Here is a 16704-nt window from a genome sequence, read left to right on the forward strand (position 1 = left end):
GAAAAATCAATTGAAAGACCAATGAAAATCATTTAAAAGATTAAAACCTAAAACCCAAAGTTCCTAACATGAGTCAAAAGCAAATTTAAAGAAGTGCGTCTTCAGCTGCTTTTTAAAAGCATCAACAGAGACTGCAGAACATAAGACAATAGGTGCCTGACAATTTAAAGCTGGGCATGACTCTTAAATGTCCTATTCAGCTTCCATCTCAGCTATTACTTTGGCTAAGAATGGCTGACTGGACTGTTTTACAGCTACATCCTGCTTAGATTAAAACTTTTTCAGACATCCGCACAGGCAGCTGATCAGTCGGACGTTGAAGATGTATGCAAGGATTCGTTGCCATGCTCAAAGGTATCTTGAGGGTAGTAATTAAAGCAGGGAGAGGAGTCTTTGTTCAATAGCTCTGCCCTGCCTTTCCCATTAGATCAAGCGTTGAAGGCATCTCTAAGGTTGAGGGAAGAGAAAGTTTATTTTGCACTTCCTGCCAAACTATTTGTTGTCCATTAAGCTTCTTGAACCTCAGAGTCAGTAACAGCAGACACTGGAATTTATAACACTTTGAGGAACCATATGAAGCCCAAAAGAAAGTTCCTCAAAGAATCTTTTCATGTTGGTGGTTCCAGGGAAATGCCTACATTAGTAGAGCCCTGGAAGGATCCTTGAGGAACACCTTCATAAAGGTTTCATGAGTACTGAGGGAAGGCTACACACTTGAGCAGGTTCAAACATACACTTCTTTTTGTGGAAAGGAAATGTCTGTCACTTTCTCTATTCCTTTTCTCTCTTGCGTTGAACTTTTCAATCTTTCTCAGGATGCAATTCAATTTCCAGCAGCCAATATACGATTATTTTCTCCTCTTCACCCTTCTGTACATCAGCTGCTTATGTTGCCCATGATCAAGACAGTTGTTAATAATTTGGTACAGTAAAGCTGCTCAAAGAGCTCACAGCAGAGGGCTGTTGCAGTGTAACTCTGAGTCGCCTGCTTCTGCTGCCCTCTGCAGCTACTGTTGTAATGTTCCCGCTTGAGACTTTTTTTATTTTTTTTTGGAATGGGAGTCTAACTCTGCCGTGTTTATTGCATGCACTGCCAGTAAATAAAGAATCTGTCTTGATTAAAATAAAGTATACTGCCAAGTACTATTGCAACAACTTGTACTCGTTTATGGATTTTCTTTAAAGAGGTAAAAGACAGCTTCTGACACAAAATGGTTTTCACCTTTTAGATGTTTGTCACGTGCTCCAAAAGTAAGGCCTGTTTCCCTCCCTGAATGGTCGAGGTGCTCTCTCCCAAGGCATTTAACCCCTGTTGTTCCTAAGGAGCAACTCAGTGGCTCTAAGTATGTTTTGCCCAGACTTGGGCCTCTGGGGCAGAACTGCATCTCAGGCCTCTTTCACTAATAATAATGATGATATTAATAATTATAATAATAATAACCCTAGCCAAGTCCCTATGGACTCAGCTACTGTCAGCCTGTTGTTCAGAGCGTTAGATATAGTTCACCTAGGGTTCTTTGTTCTGCAACACCGCAGAAGCCAACACTTTCAATGAAGTTGGCGAGAGAGTTTAGTCGCTGACAGCTTACGGCGGCTATGGACCACGCTTATAGTTTTTTATTATTTATATATTTTTTTTAAAATAGGTTATATGCTATGCACATCATAAAACGATGGATTGGAAAGTTTGTAAGTACACCAGAAGTTTATGAACACTTGCCTGCTCTTCTTCTCTCTGTTGCTGCTGCTGCTGCTACCTGCAGTTAGACTCACAGCAGCAACAACATCAGCAGAGAGCAGAAGCCAGCAGGCAAGTGTTATTTACATAAACTTCTGGTGTACTTACAAACTTTCCAATCCATCGTTTTATGAGTACATAACCTATATATACTAGTGTAGACCTTTGGTATCATTTCGGGCATTATTAGTCATTTAAGAGATACAAACGTGGGTCCATTAGCCCCGCGCTAAGCTATTCAGCGGCTAACGCTACTCTACGCTAACTCGCCCAATGTTAGACCCAGGTGAAAAAAGCTTCTGGGGGGGTGTTTGGCTTGAGGTCATGGTGCAAAGGACCCTAGGGTAAATTACTCCGAACCATCACTTTAACAGGCTCAGGTTTTAGCTCCTTTCCCGACAAATAATGGATACTTTAATGGATACTTTTTGCTGGCTATTTCAAATGCATGCAGCACAGTTCTAGATGTTTGTATGTATTCGTTCCTACACGCACCATTTGCTTCATTTCCATTCCATTACTTTCAGTGCGGTATGAAAGTCAATTAGAAGTCTCTTGGATTTCACTAGAGTTGCAGAGTTGAAATCATGCAAGGGCAAAATTCCCCATCGTGGACCGGGTTGGACACGTCCCCTGTCCCTTCTAACTGTGTTCTCGTGTCCTGCTGCCGAATTCCAGATAAGAGACGCTTTGAGTTGACAGAAGTGATAATATGCTCATCACGGCCACCTTTAACTGCTACTGTAGGCTAACGGCGGTCGATTTTTGAAACAGCAATTACAACTTATTCTTACATTTATAATTGCGGCGCCCTCTAGTGGCTGTGTTAGTTATGATGAGCAAAGCAGGAAGTAAGGTGATGAAGGATAAGAGCGCCAAATTTCCACGCAAGGAGACAGGATGTGGTTGGTGGATGGGTCAAATAAACACAGGACTTTCCACCCAGGAAACTGGAGTTTGTGTCCTGTTTGAAAATAAAAGTAAACGGCGAGTTTTATTTTAACATTAACGAAATAAACGGAACAGATGGAGCTACGTCTCTTACACGTCACGTGCACAATGTACGTGAAGTAACGTCTGATTTTAACCCAAACCCCAATCTTTTTCTAAACTTAACAAAGTAGCTTCTATGCCTAAAACCAACCAAACTGCAACCTTTTCACATGGTTAACAACAAGTTTAAAACCGTGACCGTTGCATTCTTTGGTTAAGATATAAGGTTGTATTTACTGCCACCGCTAGGGGTGCTAATTTATGAAACACTCCTGTGGGTTATATTAGAGGGTAGGAAATAAAGGACCTAATTCATCGCATTGGTTCGGAGGACTTGTTGGACTGGACAGAGTTCAGCAAATGCTCCCTGGTTAAATAAGGTTGAGCACAAAAACAAGTTCTATCTTTCTCTTTACTCTGTATCCATTATTCTCTCGTTTGTGTGTCACTTTGATAGCATTTATCTCACCCTGGCAGATGAAATCCTAAACAAAAGAAGTTATGGTTCCAAGTTATGGTATTGAAAAAAGGATTACCAACAAATTTATACTTATATTGTTTATATTCTTCTTATCCTTCTTATCTTATATTTAGAGAATGTGTGACATGAACCAACAACACCAAGACAAATTCCTTGTACGTGTAAAAAACGTACTTGGCAATAAAGCCCTTTCTGATTCTGATACAGTGTTAAATCTGCCACGCCTTGTTTTAATCTGTAGTGCTAATGTTTCTGTTGTTCTGCAGAATGCTGATGTTTGTATGTGTCTGTTGGGTATTTAAAATAAAGTACATAAAACACACACACACACACACACTGAGAGAAACAAGAAACTGTTAATCTGGGCTTTTCTTTCATATGGGACTCCAGACTCTCTGTTGCATCTTGCTGCATCTCACTGAATGACAGTTTCATTAATTCTTGGTCTCATGCTACAGTTCTACATGAGGACAGATTTCATGCTTTCTGTCTGTCTGTCGCTTTTAATACAACCACAGACATGAGATTCTCAAATGGTCTGAGCACCTACAGCTTTATAACGGCTTACAAGCTACTGGTCTACTTAGCTCCACCTGTTCTTACATTCATGCCAATTTTGTTATAGCTTAAGAGCACTGTTTCATTCATTATCACATTACCAGACCACCATTTCAATGAGAACTTAGCACATATTATCTCACATCTACGAAAAGCTTAGTATAACTGTGAAGCTATCATTGTTATTTTAATTGAATCTCTTTTATTAAAGCAAATAATTATTCATGAGGACAGAAGCACTGTTAAGCTTAATTATGTATTTTGTAGATGTGTCAATTGTGTGCACATTTGTCTATTTCATTTTAATTGTTAGAAAACCAAATGTTGAATGTGAAAAAGGCCTTTTAAACAACATTGAGACGTTTATAATTGCTAAAAACCAACAAAAATAATATGCTACGATAATGAGACAGCAAATGACTAAAATGAAACACAACAAGGCACAACAGCTACAGTTGGCAAAGTACAGAGTTAAAGTGTGCTAAAACTGAACAAATAAGACTGGATCGATGACAAAGACATGTTGGATATCATAGCAGGAACCTTTTTATTTCAAAATAAGTTGTCAAAGCACACACATGTTCTTAATTTTCTTACACCCAGCAAGCAGGGGAAGAGGGGAGAGTTATTGGCATCGGCAATATTGTCCTTGAGAGAAACCTCAAAATCAGCAAAAGAGTCAGGCAATTAATAATTAATATCAATAATAGTTAATGGAGGAGGAAGATCTACGAAAGAACAGTCTACGGTGGATGTAATATGATTCATCAGGGGACAAGGGGAACTTGGGGGGTAATGAAGGGGGATTGCCTCTCATTGAATTCATAACGGAAGTTGTGCTGTTCCAGGATGCGGAGGCAGCTGGATGTATAGAGTACAAAGATCCTCAAGCCAGATAATTGAATAAAGAAACCATTTCCTCATGTACTGTTGCTGAGCTTTGCATCTTTGGCTTGTGTAATTTGGAAAATTCTCTTGCTGTGACAGTATCCCCCAATGTTACCCATCATTTGTTTTACCTTAAACGATCCAAAGATTTTATTGAGTGTAGAAATCCCCAATGGCCATACAGTACCAGTCAAAGGTTTGGACACACTTTCCCATTCACTTGAATGATAAAGTGTGTCCAAACGTGTAAGTGGTACTGGATTTTATTAACTCTGACTTTCAGAAACTTCAAAAAGTTTCAGCATCACTCACTCACGTTTTTTAGGGCTTACACTATGGCAGCATGTTTGAAAAGTCACTGAACACAAATCAGCTTGAGAAATATGATAAGACTGTTACTTTTCCTCACACCTGTTTCACTTTGAGCATTGTCTGGTTGAGGTGGTTTAATCGGGAGCGTGCCTATGTTCCCACAGCCCTATGTTCTCACATTTCTAAGATTATTTTTTTTTAAATTAGGCCCCATGTCCCCACAGTTCCCACAACCCTAACCCTAACCCTAACATAGGGCCTAATTTTCAGTGAAAAAAAACTTCTTAGAAATGTGTGAACATATGGCTGTGTGGGACCATTGGGCTGTGGGAACATAGGGCTGACACAGTTTAATCCAGCTGCCTGCATAATAAGGCTCTGGTTCATTGGCCTTTCATTTAACCAATCGCAATCGTCAACTCAGGGCCGGATTAACAATTCCATGTGCCTCAAGGCCCCCCCCCCCGCCCCAAAGCAACAATCGCAAAGTCGCTATCATCAAGAGCATATAGCCCATACTTCTATACTAACAAATCAGGCTTCTGCACAGCTCAGTGGAGATGTATGTACAATAAAAAAACAGATGCACAAATGTTTAACCTAACTTTATACAATGAATCTATCACATAACTTGGTGGCCACAGAGTAATTATTCTATGTTTCAATATGTAGCCAATCAATTATCTTTTGACTGTAACAGTGACATAAAGCAGACAGCTAGGGAAGCTTTAACTTAAAACCAGAGGTTATTTCTAAAACGCAAAATGTGAAATTATCACCACAAGCAGGCAGTTAGTGTGTATGGAGTAAAAGTCAACCATTGGCTACACTGTTGCATGTAGTTCAAAGTCAGGATCAGGTTTATTCTTTCACAATCAACTATATCAACATTTTATGTTGATGCACTACTATATATTCTTATTAATTTATTTAAACAAATGGGCCGTACAACTGGCCTCTCCCTGTCATCTTCATCCTCCTGATCACTCTCTGCCTCTGTACCTCTCTCTGAATCTGCATCCTCCTCTTCATCCCTCACAGTCAATTCTTCCTTTCCCTCTTCTCCTTCACTTATTTCTGCATCTCCTTCTGTGGCCTTCTCCTGCTCTGACCTCTGACTCTCTCCAGTTTACTGCCTTCTCCTTCTTCACTTCTCTTCCTACTGTGCACTACTCAGAATTTGAATACAAATGATCGGTCTCAGCAAGCACTGTGTACTGTGTTGTAACGTAACGCCACCGAAACGGCGACCCTCTGTAAACGTTATGAATTCAAACATGCCAGTTTGTAATATTTTGTATTATGCTGTTCTTGTTTTTACTAATATCAAAACTAATCAAAGGGCTGAGAGCTCAACAAATCAGCGAGGGAGCGATTTGACTTTTGGCTAACGTAATAGACGCGGTGTTGTTGATGCTGATTCGCCTTTACCATATGTTACATTCATTACAAATTACATTTTAAATTAAATGTGTGTTTAAACTTCCCCTGGGGAAACTGACCTCACTTTCATAGGCTCGGGGTGCAGCTCAATCGCTCCAGTCTTTGCCGGGATGCAGAGCCACCACACCGCAGCAGACTCGCTGTGACAGACCGTGGTAAAGTTGGTTTTATATTGGACGTTGGATATTCGACACATTCGAAAAATCTATTATTTAGCTTGACCTTCCAATATAAAACTAACTTTACAACCGTTGTGACAGCTCGTTCTCTTCTCGCTCGCTATGCAGGAAGCTACAGACACTTTGAGGACTGTGGTTATAATGTGATCTAAAATAATATTTGACAGAGCCCAGGGCCCCTTAGATGTCCTGTGTCCCTGGGCAAGTGACCAGTTGCCCTAATGGTTAATCCGGCTCTGACTAAACTCCTCACAGAGCCGCTGTAAAATAGTTGTGCGAGAGAAAACGTTGACAGTCTAGCTAGCTGTCTGGATTTACCCTGCAGAGATCTGAGGAGCAGTTAACCATAGTCCTCATAAGTCAACCAACACAAAGAAAGCGGAAGGAAATGGACATCGGCGAAAATACATGCCTCCGGCGGAATTTCCTGCGGCACCGGAGCAATCCCAGAAGTGGAACGTCAAGGATATAGACTACTGTGAAGGTCACCTGCTTTCTAGTGACAAAGTTGTAGCGTAGCCTGCCAGATGGCTACAGACTTTTCAAACCAAACATACTTGCTAAAAAGTGCGAGTGTCTGAAAACAGCTCTCTAGCTTGCTGGCCAGTAAGCCTGACTGCTGCACGCACCCTTTTGCCAGCTGGTTGATTGGTTCACTTCCTAAGGTACCAAAAGTGAAGCAATCAATAGGCATGATTTACACTGATACCCAAACAGCAGGGAAGGCTGACTAAACTTTTATAGTGCTCTCTTGCAGTTTGAATCGTCTGTTAACTTTATGTCCGCTGCTGTGCTGAAATTTGTCAGGTGCTGTAAATGCTTGTGTTTTTTGTTGTTTTTTTCCCTCTGTGTTGAAATGAGTTCCATCATTCTGGCTGAGAGGCAATTGAAAGAATTTATCCCACACAGTCCGTGCTATCAGTCTGGAAGGCTTCTCCCTCGAGTTAGTATCAAAGCCATCAATGTAAGAGGCAAGAGATTCACTGATTTAATGTTTCAGCCCTGGATCAACTTTATGTGGTGGTGAGAAAGATGAGGGTGCTACTTTGTACAGTAAGTTTTCTACTAATAAATCTTTTTTTAGGAGTTTGCTTGCTCAGTTAAGGACATTTCTTTTACTTTTGATAGGTTTTGTTAAGTTTCTATGTCTACCTTCTGAAATCCTCTCCAAGTAAAACCAAAACTACATTATTTACAAGACAAGGCCAGGGGAAAGTAAGAAAATCTATATTTTTTTGTGAATTGAACTTTAGATTCTGATCTGGAATAACTCATCTATACAAATAAACAATATATTTGATTCAGTCACTACTGTAGATCACCTCCCATACCCATAACAAGAGTTTGTATATGTCTAGGCCTCACAACTGTCTAATTTCCTGGAACTTTTACTCTACACATTGTCTTCTTCTCTGTGTCTGAAACACCAAGCCAACATTTTAAGATCTACACACTCCACAGGCCAGCTTGGAAAAGCTCCGTCTTGGAGGGGGAATATGCTGTCTGTTGTTTGTATTTTACCTATTAATAATGTGGAATAGATCTGTGCAGGTTTAGTGTTATTTCATGCCAAATTAAACCCAAACCCACAAACGATGCAAACCAGACCAGAAAGACTCACCTGTCCAGGGCGATGCAGCACAGGTGCAGGATGGACGCGGTGGTCAGCAGGACATCCAGCGACGTCCGGACCAGGCAGAAGGTCTCGCCGTAGATCCAGTGCTGGTGCACCAGTTCGATGGCCCCAAACGGCATTACCAGCACCGACACCAGCAGGTCGGCAAACGCCAGAGACACGATGAAGTAGTTGGTCTTAATTTTCCTGATGGAGGGGAAAGAATGAGAGGAGTGTTTAGATCAATATACCTTCTTGTGACCAACAAGTCAATAACAAATGATGATTATTTAAAATGCATTTTAAGATCATTAAATGGAAGGCGAGTGGAGTAGATGAAACATGTCTCGTGGCTTTTTTTTGACAGATTAATTGGAAACAAGATTTGTGATTTGAATACACAAAAGGTTCTAAATTTCAATTTTGAATTGGCATTGCTGTTGCTGTTGAGTCACACATGTAACTGAAATGGAGAGGGATTGGCAGTTGTTTGAAAAAACACAATTATATTGTTGAGCAGCAACAAAAGTGTTTATTTTTTGGGTGGCCTGATGATAGAGAGCTCCGTGACAAGCAATTATAGAAAAACAACATAAGAGCTCCCGAGAGGTCCTCCTAATCACGGAAACAAAACACAACAAGCAGCAATTGATTTTAGATGAACCTTGAAGTAATGTTAACGAAAGCCAAATGGACATGTTTCAATTAAAACATAAAAACAAACACATGGTTGGTTTATATTGGTGCGTTTTTGTCATTTAGGAAATCCAGAAATAAATATTAATTGATTCCCATTTGTTAAATAAATAATGGGCAAGGATTGGATTACAGTTTTTCACATGCAATTTGCATTTTGCCAAGTGTGCATTTCATGATTAATACAGACAACATTTCGTAGCTAAAGTCAGTAACAACTTACTCACTAATAAGCAACTTTGTAAACTCAGAACAGTGGTTCTCAAACTTTTTACACCATGTACCACTTAAGAAATATTACAAATATTAGGCTCTCCAACCACCATTATGGCCCATGTTAAAATAGCGTATCATAGGCCTACCCTATTTAGCTACGGACCATTCACGCAAGAGGCAGGTTTATTCCTGAAAACAACATTTATTTTCGAGAGCCACAGCCACGCTGTACTTCCTCCGTCACGCTACCACTGAATCCAGGGTTTGAGGTAACTCGGGTCATATCTCCTTACTGTTCTGCATCTTTGATGCTAGCAGGTGCTTTGGAGACAGCTTAAGAAGCGACTAGCAACAGGGCTGCTCGAAATATACTCCTCCCCATCTACACTTCTCTTCCTAATAGTTCCTCTTTGGAGCCACAATTGCAGTGTTTTTGAACCATTCATTTGACCTCTGCTTACTATCTTGCCATCACAGCTCGTAACTTATTAAAAATGTATGCGCTCTCCGTTCATGAACATAACTATGTAGCTGATATCTAAACAAAAAAAACATTACCCTTAAACAAACACTTTTTTAAAATTACTTTTAATTGATCATAGTTTAATTATTATTATTGGGAATGTTGTATTTCTAAAGTATTATGTTTTTAAATTAACTTTATTCATTTTTTTTTTAAATATACCAGTGATTCCATCTGCGTTCCACTAGAAGGAGATTGTGTTTGAGTTTGAGAACAATTGTAGTAGAATATACAGCCGATAGGGATCACCATTGTATTACAAAAAAAGTAATTCCTAGTTAATTACAGATTTGTTTATTCGTGACCAAAGTTCCACCCTCGGGTCGCATGATGACACCTGAGTCAGCTCCATTGACTAAAGAAGACAGTGAAATGTGGTTGAAGGCTCCAAAAAGCTAATGGTTGGTAGCCTAGGAACCAGACAAATCTACCGAGGTCATGTTTAATTTGCTCTGGCAGATACGTCTGGCCCCCCTATCGTTCAGACAGATTTCCAGACAACCAGGCCATGACCGGACCAATCACAACCGTTTATCTGATATGGGTTTAATACAATGCCTGTAGTTAGCGAACATAACTGGCATACTGTGTCTAGTGCAACCCACCAGGCTGGGGAAACTCAGATCAAACTGATAAAATAGGTGGTGCTGATCAAATATGAATCACAATTCTGTTACTGTGTTGCCTATTTCTAGCCTCAAATGTTTTAAGAAACACATTACAGTGTACTGTTTAGCCGTAATTTGAGAAAATATTTTTCCTGCTTGAAAACGGACCAAGCACCTCCCCAACATGCATGTGTCACTCAGAGCTACGTTATGTCATTGCTCTGATTCTATTCAAGGTCTTTTCCATTGTGTCCAGAGGCATTTTGGTCTGTGCCACTTGGAAATCGAAAATTAACTGAGAGGTTCCAGACTTAGACACATTTGGGAATTTGTCTCGATGCCAGGCTAAGTGAGTGTTTTCATATGCTATATTATTTGTACCTTGAAGCTGTTTTTCATGGTCTGGGCTTTGTCCCTTAGTTCCAATAATGGGAAACCTTAATGCTGCAGCATACACTGCCATTTTAGACAATGGTGTTCTCGATGACTAGAAGGCAACACGCACCACTTTCTTTGTCACTTTTGTGCACGGAATTAATTCCCCTGAAGACAATAATGTTCTTCCACCTTTGTGGCAAAAGTTTTTTGTTTAGCCCTTTCCTGTTTCAACATGATAATGCCTCATGCACAAAGACAGCACCATGAAGAAATGGAACCTGACTTGCCTGCAGAGATCCCTGAACTCAACCCCATCCAACTCCTAATGCACTGAGACGCCGATTGTGAGCCAGACCTCATCACCCAACGTCAATGTTGGACCTCACTAATGCTGTGTTTGAATGGGAGCAGATATCTGCAGTCATGTTGGAAAATCTCATTTAAAGCAGTGTATTTGAAAAGCGAACTTTACAATATTAGCAATCAAAGGCTAAAAGAGGCATAAAAGAAAGGGAAACGTTCAGGTTGTAGGTTTGTCTTTCAATACCAAGAGAAAAAAGGAAAATCAAATATTGGTTCCATTACACACAAAAGAATAGATTCCAGGAGAACAGGACAACAACAACAACAACATAGATGGGGAAAAGAAAACATCCATCTTCCCATTCTAATGGACTGGGAGCAGAAAGAGGAGTGATGCGGAGTTGTGGAAGTGAGAAAGTTGAGAAAAGGCATCAAACGCCCAATTCTTCTCAAACACACCCAAACTTGAAATGAGGTGAAACCACAGAGACAGAGAGAGATTAGGGTAGATTTATTCTGCAAGTAGGTTGAACATTAGGATCATAAAAGAGCCTTGAGCACTGAGTCCACCTTGATTGCTATAACTAACAGCCTGCCCAGTCTTGATCCCTTTCTGTGTGATAAAAGGTGGTTTTCTTTATCTAAGCAATACGGCTGTCACAGGCAGGCGCTGGGCTCTTACTAAAAAGTATTGCTGAGATAGAAAAGACAAACATTACAATAAAATGGACCCCAAGACGTATTTTACTCTCATCGAATACATTGTTCTGTGGGACAAGGTGCTGCTTAATTGCTAACTATGGGTTGGACGGTAATTAGCGATGGTCCCTGGAACTATGAAATCACAGATTTTTATCATGTAACACTTAATTGATCATTTGTGTCCTTTTTATATATATATTTTTTGTATTTTTCATATGCTAATTCATCACATTTGGAAAATATGTAATATTGTGCATATGCTATATCCCTTTGTTATAGGGGAGCCACTGGATGTCCACATGAGCTCTGTATGTGAATGAGCCGCTCCTTTTTCTTTTTCAACCAGGTGAAGTACATCTTTTGTACTCCGTGTGGGAGAGAGTGAACGGAGAAACAAAGTCGCAGCTGCAGTGTGAATGAGTATTATGTATTACCGGTGACAATGAGACAAAACAATGAAGGCAGTGAGTAACCACGACCCAAATAAGGGCTGTTAAAAATTATATGCAATTTAGATTTCTTTATTCAAAAGGAACAACACACATTAATCAGCAAGAGCACAGGGTCCAACATGTAAATGTGCCAGATTCAGCCATGCAGGCTAATTTTCATCCGCAGTACCTAGTCTGCATTCACTCGTTCCCACAGCTATGCTTTCTTTTACTGTCTATCAAACTGGAGCGTGGACTCTAAATCAGAAGAACAACGCACGGACAGCAATATAGACAACAATCATTTCTCTATGCTCAGAATCAGAATCAGAAGATTTATTGTCATTGCACAAAAATGAACGAAAATCAAAAAATGCAAGAAATAGTAAAACAATTGAATATACACACTAAGAGTACTAGAGTTATTGCACATGGTCCGAATGTGAAGTGTGAATATGTGTGTACGTGTGTGTGTGTATGTGTGTGTGTGGGGGGGTAGGCAGGATGGTAGCAGTCTTTGATGATTGCCTTAGCTCAGATGAATGGATGTCCTTCAGGGAGGGCAGGGGGCAGCCGATGATCCTCTGTGCGGTGTTGACAACTCTCTGGAGCTTCTTCCGTTGTGCCCCAGTGCAGCAGGAGAACCACACCGTGATGCAGTCCCTCGGGATGCTCTCGACGGTGGAGCGGTAGAAGGTCACTAGCAGTTCCTTGCCGACGCTGTTCTTCCTGATTACACTCAGGAAGCGCAGGCGCTGCTGTGCCTTCTTGATGACAGCCGTGATGTTTGCCGTCCAGGAGCGGTCGGCAGAGATCATGGTTCCCAGGAAGGTGTGGACCCTCACTGTGTTAACTTCCACAGTAAATTTGGGCAACCCTAACCCTAACCCAACCCTAACCCTACACTGTAAACCCGAACGTTCAAAGTAATTAAATAGATTAAGTAGTGTATACTCAAAGTTTTAGAACAAGTTCTACTAACTTAATTTTGTCAAGTTGGTGTAACATGTTCTTCCTTTTTGAGTATTGTTAACTAATATTTTTTGATTAAATGGAACTATTTTGTGTATAAGTAAGCATAACTTAAAAACATAACTTAAGTACAATGTAATAGAATTGAGTAATAACATACTAAGAATGATAAAGTCCTGTTATTTCTATTGTTTAAAATAGGGATGATTTAAAAATAAACTGAATTTATATAGCACATGTTAAAATACAATAAAATCTCAAAGTGCTTTACCAAATAAGTAAAATCGATCATAATAAATAAATTGCAATAGCAAATGGTCTGAAATGCATTAGACATTAGTGGAGGACAAAATGTTTTTATTTGATTTATTTTTTGCTTCATCAGTTTAATGTAGCCTATATATTCTTTTTATTTTTATTTAAGCAGCTGCAGGGATAATTTTGTATGGAGAGTTAATCTCTGATTCAACCTGCGAAGCAGAAGGTGGCGCTAATTTGCACACTACACTGATTCCTTACCGCTCTTTGGAAAAACACAGAAGAAGAAAAGTTTGAACAACGCAGCAAGGCGGGAAGCAGCAGACAGTAGGGTTGCAGAAACTACCTACGCAGCAGCAATCAGGCTCACTGGACTTACTGTAAGTTTTGAATGTTAATATTCATTCGCTTTTACTTCTTTTATACATTTTTGTGTGTGTTTGTCTCAGAGAGCGTAGACCTTCTCCAAGCCCCCGCCCTTCACTGGCTTATCACGGGAGTCTTGTAGGGATTGGCAACTTGTCAGATATAGGTTAGCTGCTAAAGAGCTAGCTAGCCACTTAGCGCGCGACCAATAACGTTACCAGAGACTATTTAGAAGGACTTTGACGTTACGCACTCCAGCAGCACAACTAGCGACCTAGCTACCACTAACCGACTCCCTGAAGAATTTGACGACGGATGAATCTAGTAATCACACGCTCATTCCCCGCTTAAAGGTGGTGTTAGAAAATTAGTTGTTAGTAGAAGCACTAACAGACACCTGGTATGTTAGTAGAAGCACTAACAGACACCTCGTATGCGATAGTTAGTTTTTTGTTGCTGGAAACTTTCAATAGTGCACAAAAGAGCATAAACTCCTCAAACTGAGTTCCTACACTGCAAGTCCGCGCTCTCTGTGTAGCTTCTAGGGACGCTAGTTTTAAATTCTGTGTGAGCAGACTGTCTGAGACACGGAGATTGCTGTTAACAGAACGAGTCAACTGCCCGTGCCTGCCTACTGTTGCCTCGGTTTTAAAACAAACGACCCTGCTGGAGGCAAGCTGCTTTTCATGACAAAGATGAATAAAGTAAAAACCCTTAACAGTAAAGCTTTGGTTTGTAGAAATGGTATTATTGTTGATTAACCATGCACTAAGGTTCAAGTGTGGCTGCTTTTCTTTACAGTAATGTTAATTTTGCTTGATGGCTTTAGTAACTTGACACTTATGGGGATTAAATGAAAAGATCATTAACAGGGAACATTTATAAATGGAAGTATTTATAATTTGACACTCTTTGAATCTTTTAATTGTTCAGTTTCAGATCAGTTTATGCCTTTGCATCTTGCTGTTCCAGTTTCAAGAAGTTAAGGAAGATAACTGGAGATGTGATAACGATACCAGGTAATCCAATGAATGTGAATTCTTCTATCACCCCCTCCCCCGCCCTCTAAATACCAATAACTTGAATTGTTGTTTTTTTCTCAGACAAGGTTTTAGTGTGGTAACCCCAAATCATACGCACTCCCACATACACACATCATTGTTTTTTCTACTTGCCTGTTTGATCAAAATAAAGTGTTTTGCTGTATTTAAGTCAACAAATAATGAATGTGTTCTGTTCACGAATACTACTAATCATATTTTACTTAACTTTGTATTTGCTTGCAAAAATTGTTGAAGAAGACTGAGAAGAAACTGACCCTCATTAGAAAGATGATGGAGACCACATTTCCCCTACGCCGACAGACCATAGTGATGTCCTGCCCACCAGTGAACGACCTCATGGACCTCTGGCCTGCTCTTAAAATAGAGTCTGAGGTAATATGGATCAGCTCTCTCTTTTAAAGTGAAAATTGTGATTCTTACTCATTTGGCTGATATTTTTGCTTTATGAATGTGTGCAAGATTCTTCAAATTGAACTGTTTTTTTAATAAGTGTTGTTGCTGTATTCTCCTCTGGCTGTTATTTCTATGTAGTTGTATGCAGAGTTCCAGCGGATTACAAATCAGAACCTGCCCAACACGTGCTATGCTGAGCTTGACCGCTATCTTCCTCGACTGATGACCTTATTCAGACGGAAGGCATCAAAAACTGGGAAGACAGCAGATGCTCTGGCTGAAATTTTAAAAATCCATGATGAACAGGTAAATAGATTTTTACACATTTCATAGGTTGAACCAGTAGAACATTGAACAGGTTCAATGATTGAAATGAGCTTTTTGACTTTCGCAATTAGTCCACTTTGTTTGCCATTTGTCTGATTGCATTAAAGATGTTAACAGGTTATTTGTGGACATATGTTCTGTTTGGACTGTTTAAAATCAGCTTTATGTAAACTCTTCAGTATATGCAATTCTGTTTTTATCTGAATAGGAAATCCATGACATACACACCAAGCGCACTACTGTTCTCCACGTCCTTCCTGTGTATCTGCGTGAGGACGTCTCTGGATGTTTAAGAACCTGCACAGTGAGTCTCCTTAAGTCACTAACAGATTCTGCTGTGTATTATCTAACCCGTAAATACTAACATTTTATTCAATGTTCAGTAAAACATTTTCTTGTAAATGTCCTTGGTTTCAGTCAGCACTTAGATTCTCTGGTATTTTGGCTGATTCATGTGTGCAGAACATGGATCTTATGTTTTTCAACTCTTACAATGAGACCCAGGTCTCTTTTGTAAAAGTGGTATTGGATTTCAATGGGACTTGGTTAAGGAAAGACAAATTATGTCATCTGTTCTGTTCCATGTGTTAGTTTGTGATTAGTATCTCTTTTTTCATTCATTCAGGATGAGTCTGATGAGCCAGAGCTTGATGGTGTTGCAGTGGGCCTCATTACTTTCATCGGTGACCATGACGCAAGTCCAGTTCACTACCACCCTGTGAGAATCACTGTCGTCATTGAAAGTGATGCCGTGGTCAGCCTTCCCAGACTTGGCGATGCCTTCCTGGTAATCTGTGGAGTGATCTATGCACTACACCTCAGCTATCCCAAAGCACTGACCAACACTTTTGAATTCACTCTAAAGATTTAACTTGGTCTAGAAAGTGGTAAACTATCCCCGAGGTTGCAGACCCTCAAGAATGAATTAATGATGTAGAAACTCATCTGAAAAAAAGGCTGCAGGGTAAAGCATTATAAAAGGCTAGTTCAAAGTTATCTCCTTTTGTCTAAATAATGCCTCAAAAAGTTACTGCACTACTGCAGGTGTTCAGCCAATAGGCCCAAACTACTCAATATGCCTTTGTTCTTATTAATATAATGCAAAAGTAACGCTAATGTTTTGTATGTTTTAATGTTTTTCTTAACCATTGTGGGCTGCGCAAGATGACTCACATTTCACTGTGCATTTGATATGGTTTGTAAAACATTTACATTTTAGAGTTTTAAGTGAAAATGTTCTTAAACTCTATAGAATATTTG

At 39.8% G+C, this 16704-nt stretch overlaps 2 protein-coding genes across 9 annotated transcripts in view; one reads left to right on the forward strand and one right to left on the reverse strand.

The window, feature by feature from the left end:
• htr4 (5-hydroxytryptamine receptor 4) overlaps positions 1 to 16704 on the reverse strand; it is a 215740-nt gene that overhangs the window by 84022 nt on the left and 115014 nt on the right. For all 3 annotated transcript variants that reach the window (XM_039813871.1, XM_039813873.1, XM_039813874.1), the window contains exon 4: positions 8214 to 8414. In XM_039813871.1, coding sequence (XP_039669805.1) covers positions 8214 to 8414 — 201 coding nt within the window. The remainder of the gene's footprint in view (positions 1 to 8213; positions 8415 to 16704) is intronic.
• On the forward strand, positions 13528 to 16475 carry LOC120567077. 6 transcript variants are annotated; one of them, XM_039813875.1, is made up of 6 exons: positions 13528 to 13674; positions 14594 to 14679; positions 14959 to 15096; positions 15256 to 15423; positions 15653 to 15748; positions 16070 to 16475. In XM_039813875.1, exons 3-6 carry the CDS (start codon positions 14992 to 14994, stop codon positions 16313 to 16315), a joined length of 615 nt encoding a protein of 204 aa, XP_039669809.1. In that variant the 5' UTR covers positions 13528 to 13674; positions 14594 to 14679; positions 14959 to 14991; the 3' UTR covers positions 16316 to 16475. The 6 variants fall into 6 exon arrangements, with proteins under 6 accessions (XP_039669809.1, XP_039669810.1, XP_039669813.1 ...); XM_039813876.1 differs by having other exon boundaries at positions 14962 to 15096; XM_039813879.1 differs by having other exon boundaries at positions 14633 to 14679.

The sequence above is a fragment of the Perca fluviatilis genome, chromosome 10 (genome assembly GCF_010015445.1).
Source record: "Perca fluviatilis chromosome 10, GENO_Pfluv_1.0, whole genome shotgun sequence".
NCBI classification, from domain to species: Eukaryota; Metazoa; Chordata; class Actinopteri; order Perciformes; family Percidae; genus Perca; species Perca fluviatilis.

Excerpts from the sequence above, each read along its gene's own strand:
- LOC120567077 (XM_039813875.1), top strand. The coding sequence starts at position 14,992 with ATGATGGAGACCACATTTCCCCTACGCCGACAGACCATAGTGATGTCC. Across the intron at positions 15,097-15,255 it reads CTCTTAAAATAGAGTCTGAG|TTGTATGCAGAGTTCCAGCG; the intron begins GTAATATGGATC and ends ATTTCTATGTAG. Across the intron at positions 15,424-15,652 it reads TAAAAATCCATGATGAACAG|GAAATCCATGACATACACAC; the intron begins GTAAATAGATTT and ends TTATCTGAATAG.